We start from the raw sequence: 26,056 nt of genomic DNA on the forward strand, positions 1-26,056 counted from the left end.
ACCGTGTAATGTTTTCTTCTTTGATACTAAAATAAAAATTAAATAAACATATTTTTTATTCACTAGAAATACAAAGGAAGCAAGTCGATAAATTAAGTTTTTGAAGATATGTTTATTTTTACGTTCGTTATAAATAAAGTATCGCACACACTCACTCATTCTCGTAACAGTGGATCTACCACTGGTCATTTTTTTAATTCTTGTGAATTGTAATGACTCGATTTATTTGAGCCATTTTTCTGTCGTATTTGTTGAATCTAAAACCAATAACTGGTGCGCTAATATTGCAACGTCGTTTACATATTTCATTAGCCCTATACATTTTCTATTTTACATGGGTTACTAAAATAATTATTTTTTGTAAATTTTTTGGTTAATGGAATAAGTTTTCACTTTATCGTAACGACCAAAGTAAAAATATTTATTGCAATCCAATTAAATTTTACAATCATCTGATATTTTGTTTGGCAGTGTCTATCAAATTTACAAGACAATGTCTTCAAAACGTTAACTACGCACACTTAAATTTTACAATGAATGTTTTACTAATTTTCATACGTTAATATTTACCGCTTTTACATCTAAAACTGTTACTATTTAAGTTAAATATAAAGCGACAAATATATTTACAGTGAATCGCGTCTACTGTTAATGTATTGTTCACTTAAGAGCTTGGCAATTCGAACTATGTATACCGAATTAAACTATATTTTTTTTACACAAGGCTTTATATCATAAAAGCTTCATCTCATTTACGTAGTATTCGCATTGTTAGCGAACTTAAAAAGTATAGATAAGAGCTTTTACGATACAAAGCACCACGAAATCGTTTTCTTGCTTTAGAACGTCTACGTTTTCAATACGTCGTTACGTGAGATGACCATTTTTTAATACCTAGCCTCGTATCTTTTCAATAAGATTTCATTAATTAAAAAGACTTCCTTGAAGTCATAGCGAAATGAATTCGAAATGAGCTCGAGTAAAATTACACTTTAGCGTGCATTAATAACATTTTTAACATGATAATAAAGCAGTCAGTTCTTTACTTTTGAAATCATGACAATGGTGTGACACGAACTTAAAAGTTTTAATGATTCTGATTTTCTGTCTTGTGTGTTCGTTTCCTTTTTTCATAAATAAAGATGTTTAAGCTTTAACGCTTTTCATGAGAAGATCGGTGCTCAGAGATTTGGGCCTTTCGATCGGAAGGCCAAGAGCACGATCCCAAACGAGAGCTGCGAGCACACCAAGTGCACGCGATACTCCAAACAGGACGGTATAATAATTCATTTCCTTCATTCCATAGTATTGCAACAGAACTCCTGAATGCGCGTCTACATTTGGCCACGGGTTCTTTACCTTGCCGGTTTCCAAAAGGATGGGAGGAACTATTTTGTACACTTGAGCAACCAACTGAAAATACAAACATTATTAATTATTAAACAATTACCAATTATCATATAATAAGTACAAGATAATCCAAAAGGACATCAATTTCACCCAGAATTATAAAAGAATAATACCTTGAATAATTTGTCGTCCGGCAAATGTTTCAACGCGAATTCTCTCTGGCACGTATATCTGGGGTCAGTTTTTCTCAATACGGCGTGACCATATCCAGGAACGACCTGACCACTCTTCAGGGTGTTCCAAATGAAATCTTTGAGTTTATCGTCGCTGGGGCTCTCTCCAATTTGAGCACGAAGTTTCTCTAGCCATACTAATACCTCTTGGTTTGCGAGACCATGAAGAGGTCCAGCCAAACCGTTCATACCGGCCGCGAAAGACAGGTAAGGATCAGACAACGCCGAGCCCACCAAGTGAGTCGTGTGCGCAGAAACGTTTCCACCTTCATGGTCAGAGTGTATCGTCAGATACAACCGCATGAGCTCAATGAACTCCTTGTTATCGTAACCGAGCATGTTCGCGAAATTGCAGGACCAATCTTTGCCAGCGTCGACGGATCCAAGACCTTTGCCACCCTTGTAAATGTTTCTGTATATCGCGGCGGCAACTACTGGCAGTTTCGCGATCAAGTTCATCGAATCCTCATAGACCGTCTCCCAGTACTTGCTCTTGTGAACACCTTTGGTATAGGCCTTCACGAATTCACTTTCGCTGTTAAGCAAAGTAATGGCAGCAGAGAATTGAGTCATGGGGTGGAGAGTTTTGGGAAAGTTGTTGATAGCTTTGACGACGTGATCGGGCAACGCGCTCCTTGCGGCCCATTCTTGGGAGATCGCTTTCACCTGTGCGTCCGTGGGGACGTCACCCGTGATCAGCAGCCAGAACAGACCTTCCGGAAGAGGCTCTTCGCCTCCATTTGCTTTAGGTAACAGCTTCTGACATTCGGGAATGGACTTTCCTCGGAACCTGATACCCTCCTCAGGATCCAAAACTGATGGTTCCCATACGAGACCTTTGATTCCACGCATACCGCCGTACATCTGCAAAATAATTAGAAGTTTCATTCTTCTGTGATGCGACAGATATTTGAAAGATTAATTTTAAGTGTTCTAATTTTAGTGGTGCTGGTATTTTACTGATCAAGTGCTGTTTGGGATTTCAGAAATGAGGGTTTGGAGAATCAAAGAATTTTTGAATATGGAAATTTGTGAAATTTATAATTTCTTTCAAGGAATATATGAACTACTTTCACAATTAATTAAAACAAATCTACATTGCACTCGAGTGATTTACATTTTGATTTAAATTAGTGTTACAAAAGTGAATTGGCATTTTTAAAATTTTGAATAAAGCAGGAAGTATAGCAAACAATACACATCTATTAATTCATTACGTAAGTTTCCTACATTTTTTATTTCTCTTGATGGACACAAAGAGTCCTTATCATTCTCAGAAAACTATGACATTCGGAGTATAAAGTTCATGCGGCATAGATATAAAACCTGCGGATCTGTAACTAGCAGAGAACAGAAGATTGCCTATAAGTCTAAAAGTACACTTGTACCGTGATCACATGATAGGCACGCGATATATGTTCATTTCACGGTCTTAATCACATATCGCATGGTCTTATCATTATTACATAAAAGAAGAGATGAAAAAAAAACTAAAATTGCTCATTGTGGTATATCCTCAATGTGGAACTCTCCATCCACGTGGCATGCTCTGTGAATACGCAATCTTTTTTTTCCGAGTGACGTATTGCTTTTGCAACATCTTACTCTTGATAATTGCCCTGTCATTAGATCTTTAATACGTGATTTTACAGTCAAGAACAAATCTGTCTTTTCTGGCGAAAATGATAGACGAGTGGAATCTTTGGATTTCGGCACTTTGGGATTTGGGGAGCTTGGAATTTTGGGAATTTTAGGATATGGGGACTTTGAGAATTGGGAATTCTGATATTTCAGGACTTTGTGATTTGGGGAATTTGGGATTTGAGGAGCTTCGAATTTGGGAGTTTTGGGATTTGGGAACTTTGCGATTTGGGGGGCTTGGAATTAGGGGATTTTAGAATTCGGGTACTTTGGGATTTAGGAACTTTTTGACTTGGGAAATTTGGAATTTGGAGATTTTAGGATTTGGGAGTTTTGGGGATTTGAGATTTGGGAACCTTAGGATTTGGGAAGTTTGGAATTTTGGGAATTTTAGGATTTGGGTACTTTGAGATTTAGCAATTCTGGGATTTGGAGAATTTAGGGATTTAAGGAACTCCGAATTTGGGAATGCTGTGATTTGGGAGTTTTGGGATTTGGAAACTTTGGTATTTGGGGATTTTAGAATTCGGGAGTTTTGGAATTTAGGATCGTTAGGATTTGGAGATTTGAAATTTGAGAACGTTAGGATTTGGGGACTTGAAATTTTAGGACTTTTAGGATTTGGGCGCTTTGAGATTTGGAAATTCTGGGATTTGAGGAGCTCCGAATTTGGAGATTTTGGGATTTATGATCTTTGGTATTTGGAGGCTTGAAATTAGAAGATTTTAGAATTTGAATACTTTGGGATTTAGGAACTGTTTGATTTGAGGAGTTTGGAATTTAAGAAACTTAGAATTTGGGGATTTTAGAATTTTGGATTTAGGGATTTGAGATTTAGGGACTTGAAATTTTGGGATTTTGGAATTTTAGAATTTAACATGGCAACCTAGGGATTTGAAGGTCAAGGAGGGTCAAGGTCAACGAATTTGGGGATCTAGAAATTTAGGGTATAGAAATTTGCAGATCCAGAGATTTGGAGATGAAAAAATTTGGGACTTTGGAAATTTAAAAAATTAGAGATTTGAAAGTTTGGGAATTAAAAAATTTGAAATTTGAAAAAGTAAGAAATTGAAGAATTCGAAATTTACAAACTAAGAAGTTAAAAATTTGGAATTTGAACATATGAAACTTTGATATATAATGGAAACATTGTAACCGAATGTATGTCTTTGAAATTGCATTGCAAAAAATGACGTACCATGTCGACGGTAACGTCTCCAACTTTGGTGTTCCCATGTTGTTTACGGAAAGCCTTGATACGTTCTTGTTCCTTCGGAATCTTTTCAGCTAGCACTTTTTTCAGATCGGTGGATGCATCGCTGAGCTGTCTCAGATATACTGTTGTTGTTAGTTTCTGCAAAAAGAAAGAAAAGTTTCAATTAATTGAATGCTAATATAATTACACGCTATTATTAATTTTTCATTACGATAAAATTAAATTATGGATGACGTTTCGTTGTTACATAATAAGTTATATGACACAAAATGTATCCTATCAAATATTTGAATCTCTCCGAACATGATTCAAATGCATACTATTTATGTAAGTGCATAATGATATTTATTTTCGTTTAACAGTTCGATTATATACAACTTGTCATTCTAGTTATCTTCTGCCCCTCTTTCTCTTTATATAACCTGTTAACAAAACAAATATTTTTAACGCCGATATATTTTCTCCAATTTATTTCAGTGGAATCGTTTAAGTTCTCATTATAGACAGATAACGAAGTACAGATGTTAGGTTCTAGCGAACAATCGTGCGTAACTGGTGGATTACGTAAAAAGAACGAACAGCGTATCATGATACATTTGCCGGATAAAATACACTCGAACGAGGTTCAATTACCGCATGATTAACTTGAAAATGGAGAAAAATGTACTGGTAGTACCTTCCTTAATTCTTGCTCTTACTAAAATATTTCTCAAGTTAAATGTTAACTTGATTTTCAAATTTTCAAGTTAAATGCTAACTTGATCTCTAAATTTACAAGTTAAATGCTAACTTGAGAAATATTTGATAAAACTGAAATATTCGATAGAACTGACAAAATATGTGTCGATAAAGTTTGATTGAAAAAATCAATCAAAGAGTACAATAATGCATTGTTTCCTGAATTTGCATCACTAAGAATAAATAAAATTCCAAGTCCTCCTTGGAGGTCATACAAGTTCATGAGCAGAACCTTGAAGAAATGTCAGAACAGAAAAAATTTTAATTACCATCGATATAACCGGTTAATAATCACGAGTTAGTATTAGCATTAGCTACGGACACGAGGCAATTGATTAAGCACCAGGTACTTACAAAGTCTCAGTTTTATATCGCTTTAAATTGCACTACACGTTTTAGGTTATATGTGTATTACATCGTTTCGTAAATCTTTTGTTGCATTGAGCCGTAAATTTTAAAAGTAATGCGTTTTTTGTTTTTCGTGCATTGATAAAATTTATAGTTCATGAAGAAAAATTTGACACATGAATTTATATTTGGTGATACATTTTGCGGTTAGTAACCGATAAGACTTCTTAAATGATAATTACACCGAAATTAGTAGTTCACGCCGGCGATTACGTGATCATTATAACATTCAATGATTCTTTTCTCTTTTTATACGATGACCGTATCTTCCAACACGTCTGCTATAATTATCGATTTATTGTCAATTGGATATTCATTACCAATGTCATTGGGAATTCATGTTTTAAATTTCGAAATTTACGAAATTTGTTGAGTTAAAAATTTCTGAGTTATTAGTTTTGAAGCTTTCGAATTTTGCAATTTTTCGAATTTTCAAATTACTAGTTTTCAATTTTCCAAGTTCCCAATTTTCTAATTTTGCAATTTCCAAATCTTCAAATAGCCAGTTTTTGAATTTCCAAATTTTCAATTTCGCAAGTTGCCAATTTTCTAATTTTGCAATTTCCAAATTTTCAAATAGCCAGTTTTTGAACTTCCAAGTTTCCAAGTTTCCAATTTTTTAATTTTCCAATTTAGCAATTTCCAAATTTTCAATTATCTAATTTTACCATTTTTTTATGTTCCAAACTTTCTAATTTTCCAAGTTTCCAATTTTCTATTTTAATTTTGCAAATTTTATATCAATTTTTTAAATTTGGAAGATTTCTAAATTGCCAGTTTTTAAACTTCCAATTTTCCAATTTTGCAATTTCTAAATTTTCTAAAAGTCAGTTTTTCAACTTCCGCCCTTTCATTTTTCTAATTTTACAATTCTTTTGATGTTCTCAAACTTTTAATTTGTCAAGTTTCCAATTCTCTAATATTCTAATTTCACAAATTTTATTCCAATTTTTTAAATTCAGAAAATTCCTAAATTGCCAGTTTTTGAACTTCCAAATTTTCAATCTTCTAATTTCCTACTTTCCCAATTTTTAACTTTCTAATTTTTCATTTATCTAAGTTTTCGCTTTGCTTATTTTCCAAATTTCCGACTCAGTGATTTTCTAAAAACTTGATCACATTATGATTTCAAGTTTCGCCATTAACTTTTGACATAAACAAAAGTAATCGCAAAATGCTCAAAGTAATCGAAACTTCACGAAAAGCATAATTTTTTTCTTTCTCAAATCTATGAGCCATTCTACCCTTTTATTCAATAGCGTACCAACAAGATACTTGTTAACCCCTTCCCGTACTTTGAGGAGTCTTACTTGTGACGCACTTACAGCTCAAATGTGACAAACCTTACTCAAATTTTGAATACTCTTCAACTTGAAATTTAGGTCCAGCTATAAGTTACATTATCAAGGATCCCTGAATATAAAATAGTTACAACATTTTAATTTCCTTTGTCCGTTTTAATATTATAGCCCTGAATAGTTAGTCTTGACTGACGCATCTGTTAAATAAATGGCACGGGAAGGAGTTAAATTCCCCTTATTTTTCAGTAGCTTCGTTTTACATTCGAGCAGGTATCTCGTCCTCGTGCAGTCACAAAAATCTGCAGATAGCTGTAAATGCAGATTGGTAAAGGCGAGGGCAAACATCGATTCACGACCGCATTTTGCGACCTACAGAAAATTGGGTCGAGGTAAAATCTCGACTGAGAGGTAAAGCGGAACACTGGCCGAGAATTTGTGGATTTTGTTACTCATCGTCTTTGCTCATTGTCGAAATGCAAAAATCGTCTAGAGTATACATGGTAAGAATTTTATCGCTCATAATTGTGTCACGGATAAGCAGTTTTTTAAATAGAATTTCTTTGATTGATAGTTAATTGTGGCGATACCAATATCTCAAACTTTAACCACGGGGTCGTGGAAGTTTTTATTCGATGACCTCTAGAAAAACTTTTCTGGAATAATACTTGGGGTAAAATGAAATAAAAACAAAACAAATATATTCTCTTATAATTATTGTTTGTATGAAACAAATGTATTCTGTTAAAACATAAAATGTAGACTGTTATTCTTATTATTTAATTATATCGGGGTAACCTAAGTTGTAGAGAAGTATTTTAAGTTAAACACAAATACATGTTATGCTAAATAATTTTATGTGAGAAATGTTAAGTGCAAATAATTGTACTGTAAGTGATAAGTTACTTGGGATCAAATTTTAATAATTCGTTCGAAACTGAAAGCTTATCAATGTTGAATGAATGAAAGGTTACAGAGGACATTCGCCAGAACTTAAAAATAATGGCTTGAATATATTTTCGTTTCGATATTAATGACTGACTCATTTTACTACAATAGGTAAAAGTTCCAAAGAAAATTAAGAAAGTATAAAGAAAATTCTTTCCTGAGAAATAATTTGATGAATGGACAGATTATTGAACTCCTTTTGTTCTTATAATAGAATTCAAAAAAGTCCGTCTTAATATTATTCTCTATTAAAAAGCAAGGTTTCAATGATCATTTCCTCGCGCATAAGATACTCGCACACATTGGCGTAACTAAAATTCTTGTTCGAATTCAAATAACACATCTTCATAAAAGTAGCATTCCTTTATAGCGTTCCTTAATTACAACATAATTTATTTAGAATTTTATATGATATTATTGTATAGGATTATTCAAAGGGTCACATGTTCCAATGAATACTATTGTAAAAAGGTTTGATTTCTTTTTTGTTTTTCATGTAATTGATTTTATACATTGCAACAATGTATAGAGCTGTAATTTGTTAAAAAAATGCAAGTTCTATTTTGAGCTTTCCTGCAGAATCAACCTTTCCAGCGTTATCGAAACGTGATAACCATTTTTTTAGCCTAAATTGAATGATAAGAACGTGCACGATATCTGGTGACAACCTCACCATATTGAACGAAAGAATCGGTCTAACGAAGAAGAAATTCACTGGACGCTTTCATGAAGGGGAAGCAGCAATTGAATAGTAAAATCAGACGATTTAGGATCATTAGTCTGTTTCAAGGGGACTTTCCAAAAAAGGACTACATCGATAATTTAAGATGGGGAAATGCCAATATTTGGAAATGTACAACTTCAAGAATTGAAAGGTTTCAAAGTATCAGAGTTTTGGAAACTAAAGTAATATAAGGCTCAAAAACTAGAGATTCTAAAGTTGTAAAATTAAAAAATTTGTTTATTCATAGTTGCAAAATTTCAATGTCCCAAAGTACTTGAAGTTACAAAATGCCTATATACCAAAGTCCTAACATTTAGAAATACCTATGTACCAAAGTTCTAATATTTAGAAATACCTATGTACCAAAGTTCCAACATTTAAAAATACCTATGTACCAAAGTTCTAATATTTAAAAATTCCTGTGTACCAAAGTTCTAACTTTAAAAAATCTTTACACTCCCAAGTTCTAAAGCTTCAAAATCCCAAAATTCCAAAAATTTGAACTTCGATAATTAAAAAATTGCAAAATGCCTATATCGCAAAATTACAACCTCTCAAAGTCCCAAAATTTCAAAGATTGAAACTTCGATAATTAAAAAATTGCAAAATGCCTATATCGCAAAGTTACAACCTCTCAAAGTCCCAAAATTTCAAAGATTGAAACTTCGATAATCAAAAAATTGCAAAGTGCCTATATTCTAAAGTTACAACACTTCCAACAGTCCCAAACCTGAACTTCCAAACCCCCTACATTCCAAAGTCCTAAAACTCAAAAATCCCTACGCTTTCAAGCTAAATTTTAAATTCCCAAAGTTTTAAAAATCAAAATTGAAAAGATACCATACCTACGTCTAATTAAAAACAGAATATTTCTGAATAATACTGTATTATCAGAATAATTCCGTTTAATAAATCTAGGGGGAGTTTTATATTTGAGGGGGCCAGACCCCTTCGGTCCCCACAGAGTTACGCCAATGCAGTCGCACCGAGCTCCGGACGAGATCATCTTCAGTATACAATATGCTGTCAGACATAAATTGCCAATGACCTTGACCTTTCTATTAAATTTGTCATTCATCGTACACCTTTTATACTCGCTTTAACAGTTGCTCACTTACTCGTGATTCGTTTTTCGTCACCGAAAAGTTCAATCTTTTACATAACAGTATGATATAGCACTCGGAAATACTCCGTCATCGATTGATAAAAAGATATCCGAATTCGTCCAATATTGTTCGAAGGATTAGTTGACAAATATCCGTAGCACCATATGGTAGTTTTCGTCGCAAAAACACCTTATGTTCATCATAGGATTATTCTTTCAATTTATTATGAATACGATCGTTCAAAAGTGGTATACACAAAATGTTATGTCTGGAAGGTGGCCAGGGTTTCAGGTAGCCATTGACTAAAAATAAACAGTTTCACGTGTTGTATAATTCAGCCCATACTACATAATGAACACGTGATAAGAAAAGTGGAAGCAAGAATGTGTCCTTTGCAACACGGTAGTGCACAATGTAACGGAACAAGATTGCGGATGTTCTCTTCATATGGAACAAGTTCAAATGTTGCATGTTACAAAGCCAACGTTATTATTGAGTAGTATTATTATGCATACATATAGGATACAATTTGTTCGGACATTAAATGTCCTAAAGAATAAGAATGTTTCAATATTTCGGACTAAAATTGTACGAAATGAAAGATATTTTTGATTTGGTGATGTTGCAAAGTCCTACAAGGTCATATTAAAATTTTTACATAAGATAACTTCTAGGTTGATTGATTTCTTGTAAGATTCGGTATAAAAAAGCATTAGAATAATACCAAAATTAGGACAATGTCAAAAATATATTAAAAGATATCACATATTTGTATAATATTCTAAGATATCAAATATTTCAAGCTTTTTGTAGAAAATCTTTTTTTCTTTCATTTTAAGTATTTTACAAATTTTATTGATATTACACGATAATTTTTATAAAATACTCCGGAGTCAATCAATGTAAAAGTATTTCTTTCAAAGACTTTAATGTGACCTTCAAGATGTTTTAAGATCAACGCAAGGTGAAATAGATAAGGACGATATGACGTCACACAATTTTTATCTGCAACATTTGTTCGTATCATTGGTATTTTCCAAATAGTTCGAGTGTTCTTAAACAAATAGGACATAACTCTGAACAGTTTTAGCGTGTATATGTATAGAATAATTTAATATATTGATTGCTATGACGGTCACCGACCAACTTCTCACACATAACGTAATCCAATGGCTGGCCAATAAATTCTCGGCCTTGTCAATAAATAAGTTGGCGGTAAGATACGTATTTTATTTTTCAGTGAAAAAATTTTCAAATTTAGAAACATGGAAGATACAAATTTTTCAAAGAAACAAACCTTCAAATTCTAAATTGTAAGTTTGTAAGTTACAATTGTAAGTTAGTTACAATTGTAAGTTTCGATCACCTGGCCATTTTGCTTTCTTACAGGGCCATATAGCGAGACTTCATAGCAACACGTAAAACAATTTTATTCCCCAAATCTTTCGAGCAAGTACTATCACAGTATGAACATAAACATTAAAATTACAAAGTTATTTATGAGGTGTTAGTATGAAAATGTGTGCAACGTGTCACATTGTGGTAACACACATTTATGCAGAGAATGTACCGTTCGAATGCATATAACAGTATACTTAACGCAAGACTGTAACACAAGACGGATATCAAGTTGAAACCACAACGATGTAACGAAATACTAATTGAACAGATTGATGGTCATTTTTATTTCTATTCAGCGTATTCTTACGAACGAAACTAGGATCGCCTTCATAGATTCAATTTCTTTCTTATTGATCGATTCATTTGTGTCATTTTAAAAGTATCTTCCACGTTCTTTTTAGAGACATTTTTTACAAATGCATGACAATATATTGACAACGAAGCTGTTACAATCATTTAAATAACTTTGAGTGTGGTTTTGAAATTCGGACAGTGAATAATTGAATTTCGTTTACAGCAATAATTTTTTAAGCGTCGGAATAATGAATTTTTCTCCATAAATTTATTCCATAATTTGTGATTTTAATTTTTAAGAAATAAAGTGTATATCGAATGAAGTTCGATGGAAGAAGCAAACGGAGATGTTGAAAGAGATTCAATGCAGGATCAGAAAGGAGAACATGCTTTCATAAAAGGTCAACTTTCACCATGAAAGAAAAACTTAATGCATTGCGGGATTTCTCGTTTGTTCGCGAGATACATTACAAGCAGTGTCTTACACGCGATTTTCATTGAGTAAATTATTCCATAACTCACAGCACGTGTGAAAATTTAGTATTCCATAACATATAAACTACACAAATATTGGTTATGGAATGTAAATTTCCGACTCTCAAGACTAAAATGCAAGAATTTTTGCATTCATAAGATGTTAAGCACGAAAAATATATATGTACAACTCATGTGTTACGTGTAAAAAAATAGAAAATGCTTACGACACATAAAACGTGTAAAATGTGAGGAAACAGCGATATTTTTAAGTGGATTTGAAATAAGAATATAAAAATGTATATTTACATTAATTTTACATTCTTTTTGTACGTAAAAGGGTACTATTGATAAAACGGTGTTTGAAAACTTTAAACATTTTTCTTATGAAACTGGCATTACTGTTTTCCAATCTTGGCTCAATTTTCAAACTGTATTATTGTGTTATTATTTAGTAGAAACCTTACACGAGCAATGAATATTTTTACGATTTACTTAAAAGATGATTATAAGTCATGAGTAAGCAAAGAATTAACATTATCGGTAGAAATAATAACACCGCCGATAAAAATAGTAATATTTAAAAGTATTATCGCGTGAAAAATGTGTTCGAATTTTATATTTAGGTACAATTTTAAAAATAATAGAAAAAATAAAAAAATTAAGGTAATTACGTGATTTAAATGATCTTGAAATTATTGTCAAGAACAGCACTAATACTTCAATTTTAGAAAGCGAGAGACTTTAATTTTGGAAATATTGACTAAAAAATTTCAATTATATTTACAGTCTGATTGGCATGTTTCACTACTATACATATATTCTCTATATCAGGTTGTTTTTTAACAACAACTCTAGTATAATACACCTAAGTATATTACATTTCAATGTGACATTTTCTACTATCATATGTCCATTAGACCATAAGTGACATGGTCATATGAGAACGGTGATATGTTGAAATGTAATATACTTGGTATTACATTTCAATTAATTTAGGGTATTAAATTATATTAAATTAAAGAATTAAAAAAAAGAACAAAACGATGGTATGGTCATAAAATACAGTTCGTGGTGATATAACTCGTGGAAATAACACGTGGCGATATAACGCGTGGAAACAAAATGTGTAGTTATACTACACGTGGCAATATAACATAGTCCTATACAACGCATAACGATCTAACACGTAGCTATGCAATATGTGGAGATATAATACGTGGCGATATAACGCGAGGAAATTTAATATTTAGTTATACTGCGCGTGGTGATAAAATGCGTTGCTATACAATACGTAATGATATAAAGCGTGGCTTTGCAATATGTGGAGATGTAATGCGTGGCGATATAACGCGAGGAAATTTAATATTTAGTTATACTGCGCGTGGTGATAAAATGCGTTGCTATACAATACGTAATGATATAAAGCGTGGCTTTGTAATATGTGGAGATGTAATGCGTGGCGATATAACGCGAGGAAATTTAATATTTAGTTATACTACACGTGGTGATAAAATGCGTTACTATATAACACGTAATGATATAAAGCGTGGCTTTGCAATATGTGAAGATGTAATGCGTGGCGATATAACACGAGGAAATGTAATACGTAGTTATACTACGCGTGGCAATATATGGAAAGGAAATATATAGCGCGAGGAAATTTAATATATAGTTATACCACGCGTGGCAATATAGTGCTTTACAACGTTTGATGATCTAAAGCGTAATTATATAATATGTGGCGATATAACATGTGGCGATACAGCACGTGGAAATGTAATATGTAGTTATACTGCGCGTGATGATAAAACGCACTTATATACAATGCACGACTTTATAATCGTACCTTATAATTATTAGTTAGAAATAATTAATTAATAATCAGAATTAAATAAAATTAAATGAATATATTTAAAACAACACTTTTTATGTTTTCATAATAAAATACTTAACAGTTCGAAATTTTCCTCTCCACAATTTTGAAATGTACTAAAAACGGCAAGTAAACGTTTGCAATAAAATTTAATAGACGCTAATTTTCACAGGTTTGTAATAACCAACTTTTTCTTTCAGTCACTCGTTGCGTTCACTGTTAGCTCTAAATTCGATCAACGGTGGTGAAGTAAGCAAAGGTAAGATGATATAATTGACGTAGGCATAAAAAATGACAGATCGGAAGGGAAACGTTAATTCGTAAGCAATAGTAATGTATCGTTTTTATGGAGACCAAGGCTTTTTATGATGTGCGATAATTAGTCATCTACGAGCAAAGTTCAATACGCAGTATGCGATTTCTGGTATCACATAATTATTAAGTACTACATAGTATTAATTAATTTGTGCGAGTTCGTTAATCAATTGCTGTGTAAAATTTGAGGTAATTATTCCATGCAACCTTAAAGTAAAGAAGCATTAAGAATTTTGCGTGGTAAACTTTTGATTGATCGTTCTACGTAATTGTATGATTCTCTGATAAATGATTGAAATAAGTAATTAAGTAATAAATGATTGGAATAAATGATTGAAGTAAGTTCAGTTAGAAATTAACGTCGACTTGTAATCTGTAATAATAAACACAATACTTATGTGTAAAACTGAAACATTGTAGTCATTTAATGTTTCTAATAATGATAGGAATATTTCTAAGTAAAATGAGAATTTTAAGCCTTGGAAATATAATAAAATATCAATCGGACGTTCAATTCAACGAGATGCAAAAGGACGCGATTTAACTCGATGCGGGTTAATTCGATGCAATTTAATTTGGTACGTTTCAGTTTCATGCGATTTAATTCGATGTAATTGAATTCGACGCATACTAATTAAATGCGATCCATTTCAATGCAGTTCAATTTGGCATGTTTCAATTCCATGTGTTTCAATTTGATGCAACTCAATTCCGTCCAAATTCCTGCGACTCAACATGCAATTCTACTTTATTCAATTCTCAATAATCTTTTGTAAGCACTCTAATAAACAACCTTTTGAATAATTGAAATGGAATTAAAAGTAATAACCGAAGGAGATATCTAATCAAATATTTGATTGAATTATCGTACACGGTAGTAGGAAAGAACGTACATAAACGTGAAGGTTTAGATTGCAATAACATGATACAAATACAGTAATCATTCTGTATAAAATGCTCTTTAAATGCTTTTTATGATATAAGCAAAAATTGTATGAATTTAAAATGCAAATATAACATTTTTCGTTATCAAAATTTTGCCAATAAACTTTCTGATTAAAACGAAACCAAACACGCTATTATTTGTAAAATGTTACAAGTATGTTAACAAAGTTTCATAAAAGAAATAAAAAATGAAAGTTTTATTTTGCATTAGAATTGTCTCGATATGTTAATATTTCTTGTTCGGCAAAACATCAATCAATGTAGCACCTGTACGATAAATGTAAAACTTCAAACCCGAGAGATTTGCGTATATCAAACGATTACTTAGATATGATCAGTTACATGTCTTGAATCAAATAATTCATGAAAAAATTCTCTGCAACAATTTATCTGAAGATACATTCACGCTACAATTTTTTACAATCTCACAATTTTCATTTTAAACACGTTTACATTTCAATAATTATACTATCGTTCCATTCGTTCTAAACTACAAAAAAATTAATTATTCAATTTTTGATATCAACGTCATATGTTACTTTTAAACATATACTACGAAATGCACATGTGTAATGTATGTAAACTACCGCATAAACGTTGCTACTACGTTTATGTAACACTTTCAAAATCCGAGTACGTTTTGTTAAATCACCGACTGAAGGCTGAACAAATTGAGCTTAACAATACATTGCATAAATTGTCCATGCAAACTTATTTGAATTGTTCAAGAATTCCTTTTTTACGACGACAGATAAAATTACCGTATTGATTTGTAACATCAACTTCGTCTACCCTCGACGCTAGGTAAAGCTTAAATAACACATAACTCGATCGAACGTATCGAATCCTTTAACATAATTGAACTCAATAAGAAGCACGCGATACTTTGGCTCTCGTAATTCGATTCACGGCATTTGACGATTTTCACGCGGCTCAAATATGCAGTACATCAAAGACAACTATAATTTCTTTATTAAAATTGGCAGTATTACCTCACAAAAAAATTATATTCAAATTTACATTTTTCAATTATTATCTCTTTAAATTTACTTGAAATATACAATAAATTCTTTAAGTTTTAATTAATATTTCTTGGGATGAAGTGCAGCTTTTGTGGATTAAGTCTTTTACTTTATTTATTAAGTAACGTAAAAATTAACGTGAAAAATTTTATTGGCCACTACGCCACTGCATATTCAAGATTAGTCAATTTGCATTACTGGTAACTCGATGAATAATGGCCTGAGTAAAAATTAATTAACTTGTTATTCCAAATATCCTCTTACGCTGTCAAAATTAATCAATCGATCAAATAATTTGTTAATAAACAACACTGTATCTACCGTTTATCTGAAGCGATAACCACTGCAAATGTTTGTAATATAAACATATTTGTAACTGTATATTTTGATTTTTGACAAAAATTTTTCAAGTGTTTGATTTCCCTTACACCATGACGATACATGATACGTTCTCCCATAATAACGTTATAAGAATTAATACGCAGATGTATATGGTCTAAGTTTGTAATGGAGGTAATTTTAGTGACGTAAACGCAATTAAGTTTACTGCTGCAAATTATTATAGCAGAACTCGCATTAGCTTTTATGCAGGTGGTACAACGAAATCGAATATCGACCTAGGAATTAAATCATCTTATCCCGTCAACTGTACTTAATTCGATGGATATAAATTATTATTCCGAACGTTATACCGTACATAAAAAGGTAATGACGTTGACACATTAAATGTTTCATCGGTAAATTAGCTTTGACGCAATAAACATATTATCTTTTGTACACTCCGATATAAACGTTGTAATACGATACTAAATCTTTTCCGATTTTTGAGATAACGGACCTTCAGATTTTTTACCTTTCTAACTTTTCACTATTAATTTTTTTTTTCATATTTACTTCAATATTTTGATATGTAATATTTAATCAGCTCATTCTCTAATATTTAAGTTCAAACATTTTCAAATTTAATAATCTTCAAATCTATTCAAGATTCAAATGTTTAGATGTAGAAATTTTGCGACACTAACTCTGATAAAAATGTGTTTCTTCGCGATAGAAAACTATCTGTTACGACTAAGTTTGACACGTCGTTTATTTGCAAATAAACGTATTTGCGATTATGTGTAATTTATAATAATATAATAATATTATATGTAATTATATGTAACTAAGTATAGTCAAAGATACAATCTTCAGCACAGAACAGAGAAAAGAATTGCACACATAACGAAATTCATCGCGATTATGCGTGCACGTCAATTTAAATGTACTCATTGTTAACGAAAACAAAAAGGTTCATTATCGTAAGAATTTCAGAAGTCGAAATTCAGCGAAACGCGCGAATTCTTGTCGCGAAACGATCCACGTTATCGCAAAAAGTTCCCACAACGTGTAAGTAGTTATTAAACGAACGTCAACGCGTTCCTCTATCGTGCCACTATTTTATCATTGAACTTTGGGTACACGCGTCAACGGCTCTACATTATTCGTGTGCATTAGGTCAATCGTGTTACTCATTACTACGTTATCGCGATTACTATTTCATTTCTCATTGATATTTTGACAAAGACTTATTCTAGTCTTTATCTTAATCCGTCTAGACACGCGTAGGTATCAATCACCTATCAATCATTTTGCAAATAATACGATAGTACATGTGTGTGCGTGTGTGCATATATATATATATGCATACATATGTGTGTATTTCCATTTAATGTACTCTGTGTTTCTTCAAATACACATGCGAGTAGTGTTGTATAGAAATCATCTAACGGACCATTAAATAGAAGCCATATAGCGAGCGTACACTTATAGAGTGCACAGTCATTTTGTACTTATAAAAATAATTTTCAATTTTTACTGAGTCAGGAAGTTCAATAAAAAAATACTTCTTCGTAACAGTATTTTGACCATGTATTCAATTTAAATTAAATTGTAATAATTAATTCAGATTCATAAAGTTAACTTAAATTCGATAAAGTTAAACAATTCTGTTTAAAATTGATATGATTGATTAAGATCGCTTAAATGTTCAACGCATGGAATATTTTATCAAATGATAAAATCTGATTTGACAGGAAACAAAATTTTGTTGATCAAAAATGTAATCTTGTAAGTCTTGTAAATTCCCTGTGTGTGAATATGAGCGTGAAGTTTAATGACGATCGGATTAGATCGGTTTGTTTAATTAATTGTTCAGCATATTATGCATAAAGCTTCGTAGCACTCGTTATCTTTGATTACATAACCAGCCAGCATTTGAAGGGCATTACCAGATAGAAGACACCCGCGAACTACAATTATCTAATTGATTTCGCGCCGTATAATCGTCAAATGGCGCTAAAATGACCAAAGAGGGTGTCACGCGATGATCTAGTCTTTATTAATTCTGAAACACAATCGTCTTATTGCCAGCGAAACGTTTCCTCAACGTTTCTGTATCCGAAAGCTTCAACACCTATCCTAAAATAATGAATCTCGTTTGAAAGCAAACTTCATAAAATTTTTTAACAAACTTCATAAATTTTTTCGATTTCTTTAGCCACGGAATCATTTTTCAAAAAGAAATAACAATACTGAAGCAAAGGTTACGTAACACAGAAATTTGAAAATATATAAATTATTAAATTTAAAAGTTTTCGATTTTAGAAATTGGATAGCGACACGCACGAGGTCCCGCGAAAATGACGAATTTTCAAATGTATAATTAGTACGTAACATAGCAAATGAAAGCGAAGTAGCGAATGCTAACGCAAAAAATGTCACATTGACAAAAAACCTGACATCAACCGTCAAAGCGGTAATAATAGCATAGCCACGAGTGTAGTAATCGTAAACTGAATCAAATGTCATTTATTTATAACGAAAATGTAAAATGGAATTTCATTCTCATCGATTGTTCGTACTATTTATATCTAAAGAGTCTAACAATAGATTCTATGAACAAACCGGAAATAAAAATTTTGGCTACGTGAAAATATATTAGCTTGATTCAAATTAAGCAAATGTTAATAATAAACGGTGTCATTGTATATACAGGAAAAGTAAAGAGGAGCGTCCTGAGGTAACACGTTATGCGATCCGAAGGTCACGCGTATACATATGAATGATATTAGGTAATCGGTGAGGCATCTATAAGTTAGACGATAAGTTCCCAAATCTGCCAAAGTTATAGTAGATATACAGTAGACTTTGCACATCTTACAATTATTAAATCTAAAATATTAACTCTAGGAAACTTTCTAAATTGAAAATTTTCTATAATTAGATTTATATTGCTTTAAACGGATTTTCAATTTATTGTTATACATCAAATATCAGTCGTAACTTCCTTTCCTTTCGGAAAAATCAAGATACGGTTCTTTTCCTCGAACGTGCAAGGACCACTTTTTCCTTTAGGAAAAATTCCATGACGTATTTCCTAACAGTCAATATTCGTCATTTCTTTAAATACAGTGCAGAAATAAAGTGAAATACATTCGGCTTTATTTTAATATTTTATTTAGTATCATTTGGCCCTTATATCACAATCCTAAGTTGGCAACCCTGCGTGCCGCAATATTTAAGAGCTGACGATCGCGCACGTGACATCAAACTAGTGGCAACGAACATGTTAGACCTTGTTATAAATTGTTACAAAATTGACGTTATAGTTCAAACTATAATTTAGCTTTATTTCTTAATTTAATATATAAAAGTTATCGATACCTAAAACGTTCGATTTTTTTTGTCCTTACTCTAAGTAATATAAGTACACATGATACTTTGTCTGACTTTGAAATTTGATTAGTTATTATAGACTTATATTTTTGGCAAATACAATGCAGTATTAAATAAAGTGAACTTGCAAAAACTTGACCAATCACCTTGATATCTAAAAAATTTATAAAATATAAAAAAATCGAGTCTAATAGATCAAATTACATATACAAAGATTATTTGATATAATTGATATAACCAATGAAAAAAGTGTTATTTCAAAATGCATGAAATATCTATTGTTTTTCGCAAAACAATATGCATAAAGATCCCATTAACATTCCCCTGCTTCAAGCAGTTTAAACATACGGAAAATTCAAATAGACATACGGAACAGATAAGAGGAGTTACGATCGAGCATACGCATATATGGTAAAACACAGGAATTGATTAGGATACAATAGATCGAGTGAAAGTCATACGACCGGGTCGAAGTTCGATTTCCGAGCAGGTGTTAAGGAATAGGTCACGACCAATGTAGATCAAGCGGACCGAACAAATTTTGACCTCGAATTCGTTCTAAAATTATTGCACCTTGCGAAATTTTGGTGCCGCGAACTCTTCAATGAGCATGTGTGTCGACCAAGGAGATTCACAACTATTTCACATACACAACTTACGCGCGTGACCTACAAGCTTGTGTTCACGGTCTTATAATTTATGACACAATGTCATACGGTTCAAAGGATCCATGATCGAACTACCGTCAACCATGTTCTTATATCGTATGAGAATTGTACTTTAGAAATTTATAGAGCAAAGATTATCAAAATGGTGCATGCTGATTTTCGGAATTTCTTGGGATTTTGGAATTTTGGAACTTTGCAAAAACGATTTTTGAATTTTGGAAATGATGCTGGAATTTTAGAATTTTTGGACGTTACGAAACGTTTAACGAATTTTCGACTTTTCACTTTTAGCATCAATGAAGAATAATAGCAGCTCACATTCCATCTCTTTACACAGTCACAAGAATGAGTATGTTTCGATCAAGTTAGTCTAAAAGTAGATATGATTTTATACTCGGTGTTCATTCATACATCTCATTTATGCAATGTAGAAATTATTTTACGGTATAAATATCTCTTATTTTCATGTGTGTATGATACTTGTGTCAATAAACGCTAAAGATAACAGCACTAAGAAAAAGATAATATCTAAAAAATTTTTATTTCCTACGTGTTATTAAACAATTTATCGTTGAATAATTCTTGCTGTTTAATCTTTTATTTGCAATAGATAATTATGTTCTAAAAATTTATTACGTAACTGCTAATAAGGTTGGCTAAATTAATGCTAAGTTCTAACGGTCAGGTACATCTTTTATCAACCCGATATTTTTGGGGTAAATACAGAAAACTCGAACGTATACTCATGGAATCACTTGTGCACATATTTTATATCGATATTATGCTTTATAGATTAATTTAATATATTCTCGTATTAGTAGTGCTGCTCCGAAATAATATGCATTGTTAGAGCTTCGCAAAGGTGTTTCTAGGCTTGCACTCTATACATCAGAGAACCTTCGATTTCTGGAAATTTTCAAGAGCAATATTTCATTCTTTTGAATGGCAAATACGACTGTGTATGGTTCCCAAACCCCATTGATACGCGTGATTTGTTTGGATCTTTCGAATTTGTATATCGACAAACTTGATCGTGTTATAAAATAAGTTACTAGGCTATCGGTCGATAGAACGCCTACTTCGTATCTAGAGCCACAGCGTCTTTACTCTTGACGAATGCGCAAACTTCTGGCGCCCCGAAACAGATAGACGATGAAACGTATACAATTGTCCTCCAGTAAATATTTAATTAAAATATTTCCTTGTACTCGTGAGAATTACTGATACGTGTTAAACACCTGCTTGCCGTTCGAATTTCGCACCGGAACAACGTGAACTTGTTTAAGAATTATTCAAATATTATATTGTATAGTAAAGTTGATGAATTTTTGGTAAATTTTGTTTGCCACGCACCTGAACTTCCAAACAACGTTTTGGGCTGAAACGGAAGAGTGCCATTGTTCTTTATATCCTGCCTTATGGACCCTTCCTCTTTCTTGTTACCGTCACGCCGACTATCCAACTGACCACGCGGAGCTCTGGCGCCCAGCTCAACTAACTCCTCTTTTCGTTCGTCACGGATTTTTAAAACGCATGCGCACAACTGCAGGTATCCTCGAAGGATTATCCGTAATCACAGATCTATCATATTATGTTTACGTAAAACCATAAAAATGATTTTATTAAATACATTACGAAATTAAACAAACAACATTCAGCCATGGCGATCACAATAACATTTAAAATGTATTGAGAGTTTTCAATTATTTTTTATCGCTTTATATCGTGAATTAGGCGTTTCATCGCTTTAGCAACGTGTGATATAGGGAATTTTAACAGTTGGTAATCGGCGCTAATTTTGGCGCGTAATATGATAGGATTTGAGTGTATCTTAACATTTTTTATGAAAATTTTATTTATTCATTGTTGTTTAAACCTTCTCTACCTTAAAATACTTGGTGAGCAATATTCAGTCTCTTGCATATTTCCGATGACAATGATATTCTATAATTAATAAACATATTTTTCATTAAATACATGCATTGTGTATCATGGTTTTTTGTTATTACCTGTTAAATGTGAATAAATGAAAGCCATACGTAGTCCCACTTGCGATAATGTCTTTAATAATGTTCGTTGATAATTCAATTCCGTAATTACGTACTTTGTCGTCGTCATCTTTAATGGGTTGTAAACAATTTAAAATACTCTTCGGTATTTTAACGTTACAAACTTTTGCTATTTTTTCAAGGCACGAATAGTTATGGATCGGAAAAATCCCAGGAATAATCGGGACATGGATCCCAAATTCTTTACAATCATTGGCAAACTTAATAAAAACATTTGCTTCGAAGCAAATTTGAGTTATTATAAAATCAGCACCCGCATTAACCTTTGAATAAAACCAACTTTAACATACTATACATGTATATGTATACGCGTGCATATATATCTATAGGTATAATAAAAAATACGCAAACCGATAGTAAAATTTAATTTAAATAACTACTTTTTCTTTCAAATAAAATAAATCCAATTCTTTAGATGGAGATTCTGGATGCATATCTGGATAACCAGCAACACATATACAAAATGTATCATCAAACTGACTTTTTATAAACCGCACCAAGTCAATGGCATGCGGAAAATCACCATTTACAGTTATAGAGTCTGAAATATATGTTTTTGAGCTCGATTAATCTAATCAATAAAGGGAACATGAAAGTTGTACATAGTTCTTCAAAAATACATATTTCATTACCTCCTCGTAACGCAAAAACATTGGTTATGCCACATTTTAAAGCTTCCTTTAGAATAATCGTTACATCTGTGCGAGTCAAATCGTTAGCAATAAGATGGATAAGTATATTATTTGAAAATATATTATTCAACTTTGGGGATTGATAATGTCCTTTGTCTTTCGTATGCGATGTTAATGCGTAAAAGAGAGGTTGATATTTACTCATCTCTGCGATAAATCTAATAGCCGAAATTTTGATTTGAAAAAAGAAATACGAACATATTACATGTTATACAGTATATAACATACGAACCTCTGGTAAAATTCATCATTATTTACAGATAATAATTCAAAACTGCAAAAAGTAGTATTTGTATCAATTAAAGCTTTTAGCTTTTTTTTTACATTACAGATTTCGTCTCCGGTATTTTTCAGTCGGAAATAATTTGAAACATTATCGTGTTCGTGTATATTTTCAGTAAATTTTTCCTGCTGTTCATCTTTCAGAATTGATTCTGCCATTATGTGGCTCATCATGAGAAAACACGTTTAAGAACTATACATTTCTTCCCGTCCCCTCGAACTATATAAGATTTCGTTATCTGATTGCGCAATATATGAAATAATTAATTCATGACTGTATAGTACCCCGAAAATATTACTAGATTAATAAGTCTCTGAATTTTTATAAATATATATAAAAATATATAGACCTTATTTTTATAAATATATATTCATGTATCAAAAATATATTTGTTACAATTGTATTACATTATAACAAATAAATTTAATTATCACGTTATTTAATTACAGTTTCAATTTAAATTTTTGGTAAGACTCGTTATTTTTTTCTTTGGTAGATACAACTTTCTGCAAACTTCTGTTATAGGAATATCATAAACAGGAGGTATACCATTTGGAGTAGCTTCTGTTTTACTGCGTGAATGTTGATCCGTGATAGTTCTAATGTCATCTATATCTGGAGTCATTGATAAATTGATAGCTGGGTAAATAATAAATGCAAAAGTAGCAAGAGCAGTTAAAGCCCAAACTGGAATTGCTACAGCCCAATATTTGGATGGCCAATATGTTAAACCTAAGTTATGCAAAATTTGGTCAGGTATTATAGCCCATACCAGAAATAAAAGGAAAAGCATATTAGAGCCTATATATAAAGCATATCCATAGACAGATCTTGGTCCATATGGAGCTGGAGTATGTTCCATTCTGTACAATATTTAAAAATATTTTGAAAAATAACAAAGAAAACAATTTACTTAATAATAATTATAATTTGGCTCTGGTGGTCCAAATTGCTGCATAGTTTCTGTTACTAAAATTATACTGTCAAAAAATGCTGTTAGTGCCACTCGCACCTTACGAGCTTCAGTTCCAGATATTAATCTATAAAAATATAAATATTACTAAAACAAACTAATATATATAACTAAACACAGAAGATTACAAAAATGTATACAAACTTACACTTCTAAAATATTCTCTTTTAATACTAAATTCTTTGTGCAACCACCTCTTGATGGCTCTTGATCGACTCTGAGTACTTGATAAGCAATTTCTGCTTCTCTTTCGGATGGGAAAGGTATGGATAAATTTCTGTTTACAATTAAGGTTGTTTGCATAATTTTTAATCAAAATTGAAATAGAATTTAGAATTATTTTCTTTTTGAAAGGATACACACTTAAATCACTCATGACATTACGTTAATAACAAATTTATTCGTATAAATATGCTTTCTGATATCATAACAGTAGCTATATATATATATTATAAATATACATTTACATAAATATAATCATCTACACGTGTCTGACATAGCCACAGTTATATGAAGCACATTTTACATATACTCTGTACTTTATAAGTGGTACATACTTCACTAACGCTGAAGTTCTGACTAAATATTTTAATGCAGAAGTTACATAAATTACTTTTTATAGGGTAACTTATATGTAACCCCAATAAATATTCAATAAATCGCAACGAATTTTGTAATAGATATAATGCATGTAGGTAATCCTAGTAATTTTTTTTTACCAGTCGTATATAAGCTATATTCAGTTTGAGTGCAACAGTTTGCAACATAAATAGTACTATACAAAGCTTGGAATACGTTTTTATCAAAAACATTTTTTCGCAAAAACACGTATAATTTGATATACCTAAAACGTAATGGGCCGAAGAAAGAGTAAGCGAAAACCTCCAAGCAAAAAGAAAGCTATTCAACCATTAGATACACAATTTAATTGTCCATTTTGTAATCATGAAAAATCATGTGAGGTTAAGATGTAGGTACAACAAATTTGCCGCCTATTTTCAAAATATTTATATTCTGTATTTAATTACCTTTCATTTTTATTTACAGGGATAAATTAAGAAATACAGCAAGAATTACTTGTAGAGTCTGTTTAGAGGACTTTCAAACTACAATTAATTTACTTTCTGAACCTTTGGATGTGTATAATGATTGGATCGATGCATGTGAAAATGCAAATTGAAGTTTATTATTGCTGCACTTGATTAATTCAGTGCTAACAAACTTTGTTTCCTTTGCTAAGTCGTCACCATTGTACAATAAGAGTTAATATCAAATTATGTGCAATGCATAAATAGTTAGTTCACACTATCTATTTTATTAATGAAAAGGCACTTATGTATACACAATACATATACACAATTCTCTAGTCTAGAATAATGGAATTTAATATACTTTTTATTATATTACATTATGTACTACTTAAAGTAGAGTCATGATATACATATAATTATATTTATATATATCTTATCTATTATACTTGTTAATTACGCATGTAAACATGTATCTATAAAGATAATAATAATGAAAATTAATTATATATATGAAAAAGGAAAACATGTAATGTTTTATATTGTAGGTTTTGACTAAAGTGTTATTGTAATACAATGTCAAAATGAATAAAATAATTGGTAGTATAATTTTCTACACAAGCGTAATTCTTACTTA

The 26,056-nt window shown here is 31.6% G+C and overlaps 5 protein-coding genes and 1 long non-coding RNA gene across 8 annotated transcripts; 2 read left to right on the plus strand and 4 right to left on the minus strand.

The window, feature by feature from the left end:
• Window positions 1-92: 92 nt before the first annotated feature.
• On the minus strand, window positions 93-21,868 carry kdn (citrate synthase). Its single transcript, XM_003700729.3, has 4 exons — window positions 21,728-21,868; window positions 4,423-4,578; window positions 1,524-2,447; window positions 93-1,413 (listed from the first exon to the last, which is right to left on the minus strand). Exons 1-4 carry the CDS (start codon window positions 21,770-21,772, stop codon window positions 1,147-1,149), a joined length of 1,392 nt encoding a protein of 463 aa, XP_003700777.1. The 5' UTR covers window positions 21,773-21,868; the 3' UTR covers window positions 93-1,146.
• LOC143264609 (uncharacterized) lies at window positions 6,569-7,653 on the plus strand. The gene is made up of 2 exons (XR_013038410.1): window positions 6,569-7,387; window positions 7,459-7,653. It is a non-coding gene; the product is annotated as an uncharacterized LOC143264609 (long non-coding RNA).
• Window positions 21,728-24,100, minus strand: LOC100881263 (methylenetetrahydrofolate reductase (NADPH)). 2 transcript variants are annotated; one of them, XM_003700669.3, is made up of 6 exons: window positions 23,968-24,033; window positions 23,368-23,409; window positions 23,076-23,293; window positions 22,824-22,984; window positions 22,384-22,706; window positions 21,728-22,318 (listed from the first exon to the last, which is right to left on the minus strand). In XM_003700669.3, the coding sequence occupies exons 3-6, from the start codon at window positions 23,278-23,280 to the stop codon at window positions 22,261-22,263; spliced, it is 747 nt and encodes a 248-aa protein (XP_003700717.3). In that variant the 5' UTR covers window positions 23,281-23,293; window positions 23,368-23,409; window positions 23,968-24,033; the 3' UTR covers window positions 21,728-22,260. The 2 variants fall into 2 exon arrangements, with proteins under 2 accessions (XP_003700717.3, XP_076388714.1); XM_076532599.1 differs by lacking the exon at window positions 23,368-23,409 and having other exon boundaries at window positions 23,968-24,100.
• Window positions 23,769-24,335, minus strand: PIG-P (phosphatidylinositol glycan anchor biosynthesis class P). The gene has a single exon (XM_012279253.2). It carries the CDS (start codon window positions 24,278-24,280, stop codon window positions 23,870-23,872), a length of 411 nt encoding a protein of 136 aa, XP_012134643.2. The 5' UTR covers window positions 24,281-24,335; the 3' UTR covers window positions 23,769-23,869.
• On the minus strand, window positions 23,896-25,060 carry LOC100878287 (Threonyl-carbamoyl synthesis 6). 2 transcript variants are annotated; one of them, XM_003700728.3, is made up of 4 exons: window positions 24,751-25,060; window positions 24,540-24,668; window positions 24,332-24,458; window positions 23,896-24,033 (listed from the first exon to the last, which is right to left on the minus strand). In XM_003700728.3, exons 1-3 carry the CDS (start codon window positions 24,765-24,767, stop codon window positions 24,332-24,334), a joined length of 273 nt encoding a protein of 90 aa, XP_003700776.2. In that variant the 5' UTR covers window positions 24,768-25,060; the 3' UTR covers window positions 23,896-24,033. The 2 variants fall into 2 exon arrangements, with proteins under 2 accessions (XP_003700776.2, XP_012134646.2); XM_012279256.2 differs by lacking the exon at window positions 24,751-25,060 and having other exon boundaries at window positions 24,540-24,744.
• Window positions 25,061-25,100: 40 nt separating this feature from the next.
• On the plus strand, window positions 25,101-25,982 carry LOC105661780 (transcription elongation factor 1 homolog). The gene is made up of 2 exons (XM_012279251.2): window positions 25,101-25,361; window positions 25,439-25,982. The coding sequence occupies exons 1-2, from the start codon at window positions 25,246-25,248 to the stop codon at window positions 25,569-25,571; spliced, it is 249 nt and encodes an 82-aa protein (XP_012134641.1). The 5' UTR covers window positions 25,101-25,245; the 3' UTR covers window positions 25,572-25,982.
• Window positions 25,983-26,056: the final 74 nt, after the last annotated feature.

This window comes from Megachile rotundata, chromosome 1, assembly GCF_050947335.1.
Source record: "Megachile rotundata isolate GNS110a chromosome 1, iyMegRotu1, whole genome shotgun sequence".
NCBI lineage: Eukaryota > Metazoa > Arthropoda > Insecta > Hymenoptera > Megachilidae > Megachile > Megachile rotundata.

What these genes read in the sequence shown, in the direction of transcription:
- PIG-P (XM_012279253.2), bottom strand. Translation starts at nt 24,280, where the DNA reads ATGGAACATACTCCAGCTCCATATGGACCAAGATCTGTCTATGGATAT.
- kdn (XM_003700729.3), bottom strand. Translation starts at nt 21,772, where the DNA reads ATGGCACTCTTCCGTTTCAGCCCAAAACGTTGTTTGGAAGTTCAG. An exon ending in AACGTTGTTTGGAAGTTCAG is followed by an intron (nt 4,579 to 21,727) that starts GTGCGTGGCAAA and finishes TTCTTTTTGCAG; the next exon opens with AAACTAACAACAACAGTATA. An exon ending in GAGACGTTACCGTCGACATG is followed by an intron (nt 2,448 to 4,422) that starts GTACGTCATTTT and finishes ATTATTTTGCAG; the next exon opens with ATGTACGGCGGTATGCGTGG.
- LOC105661780 (XM_012279251.2), top strand. Translation starts at nt 25,246, where the DNA reads ATGGGCCGAAGAAAGAGTAAGCGAAAACCTCCAAGCAAAAAGAAAGCT. An exon ending in AAATCATGTGAGGTTAAGAT is followed by an intron (nt 25,362 to 25,438) that starts GTAGGTACAACA and finishes TTTTATTTACAG; the next exon opens with GGATAAATTAAGAAATACAG.
- LOC100881263 (XM_076532599.1), bottom strand. Translation starts at nt 23,280, where the DNA reads ATGAGTAAATATCAACCTCTCTTTTACGCATTAACATCGCATACGAAA. An exon ending in TGTTTTTGCGTTACGAGGAG is followed by an intron (nt 22,985 to 23,075) that starts GTAATGAAATAT and finishes CATATATTTCAG; the next exon opens with ACTCTATAACTGTAAATGGT. An exon ending in TATTTTATTTGAAAGAAAAA is followed by an intron (nt 22,707 to 22,823) that starts GTAGTTATTTAA and finishes TTTTATTCAAAG; the next exon opens with GTTAATGCGGGTGCTGATTT.
- LOC100878287 (XM_012279256.2), bottom strand. Translation starts at nt 24,694, where the DNA reads ATGCAAACAACCTTAATTGTAAACAGAAATTTATCCATACCTTTCCCA. An exon ending in AAAGAGAATATTTTAGAAGT is followed by an intron (nt 24,459 to 24,539) that starts GTAAGTTTGTAT and finishes ATATTTTTATAG; the next exon opens with ATTAATATCTGGAACTGAAG.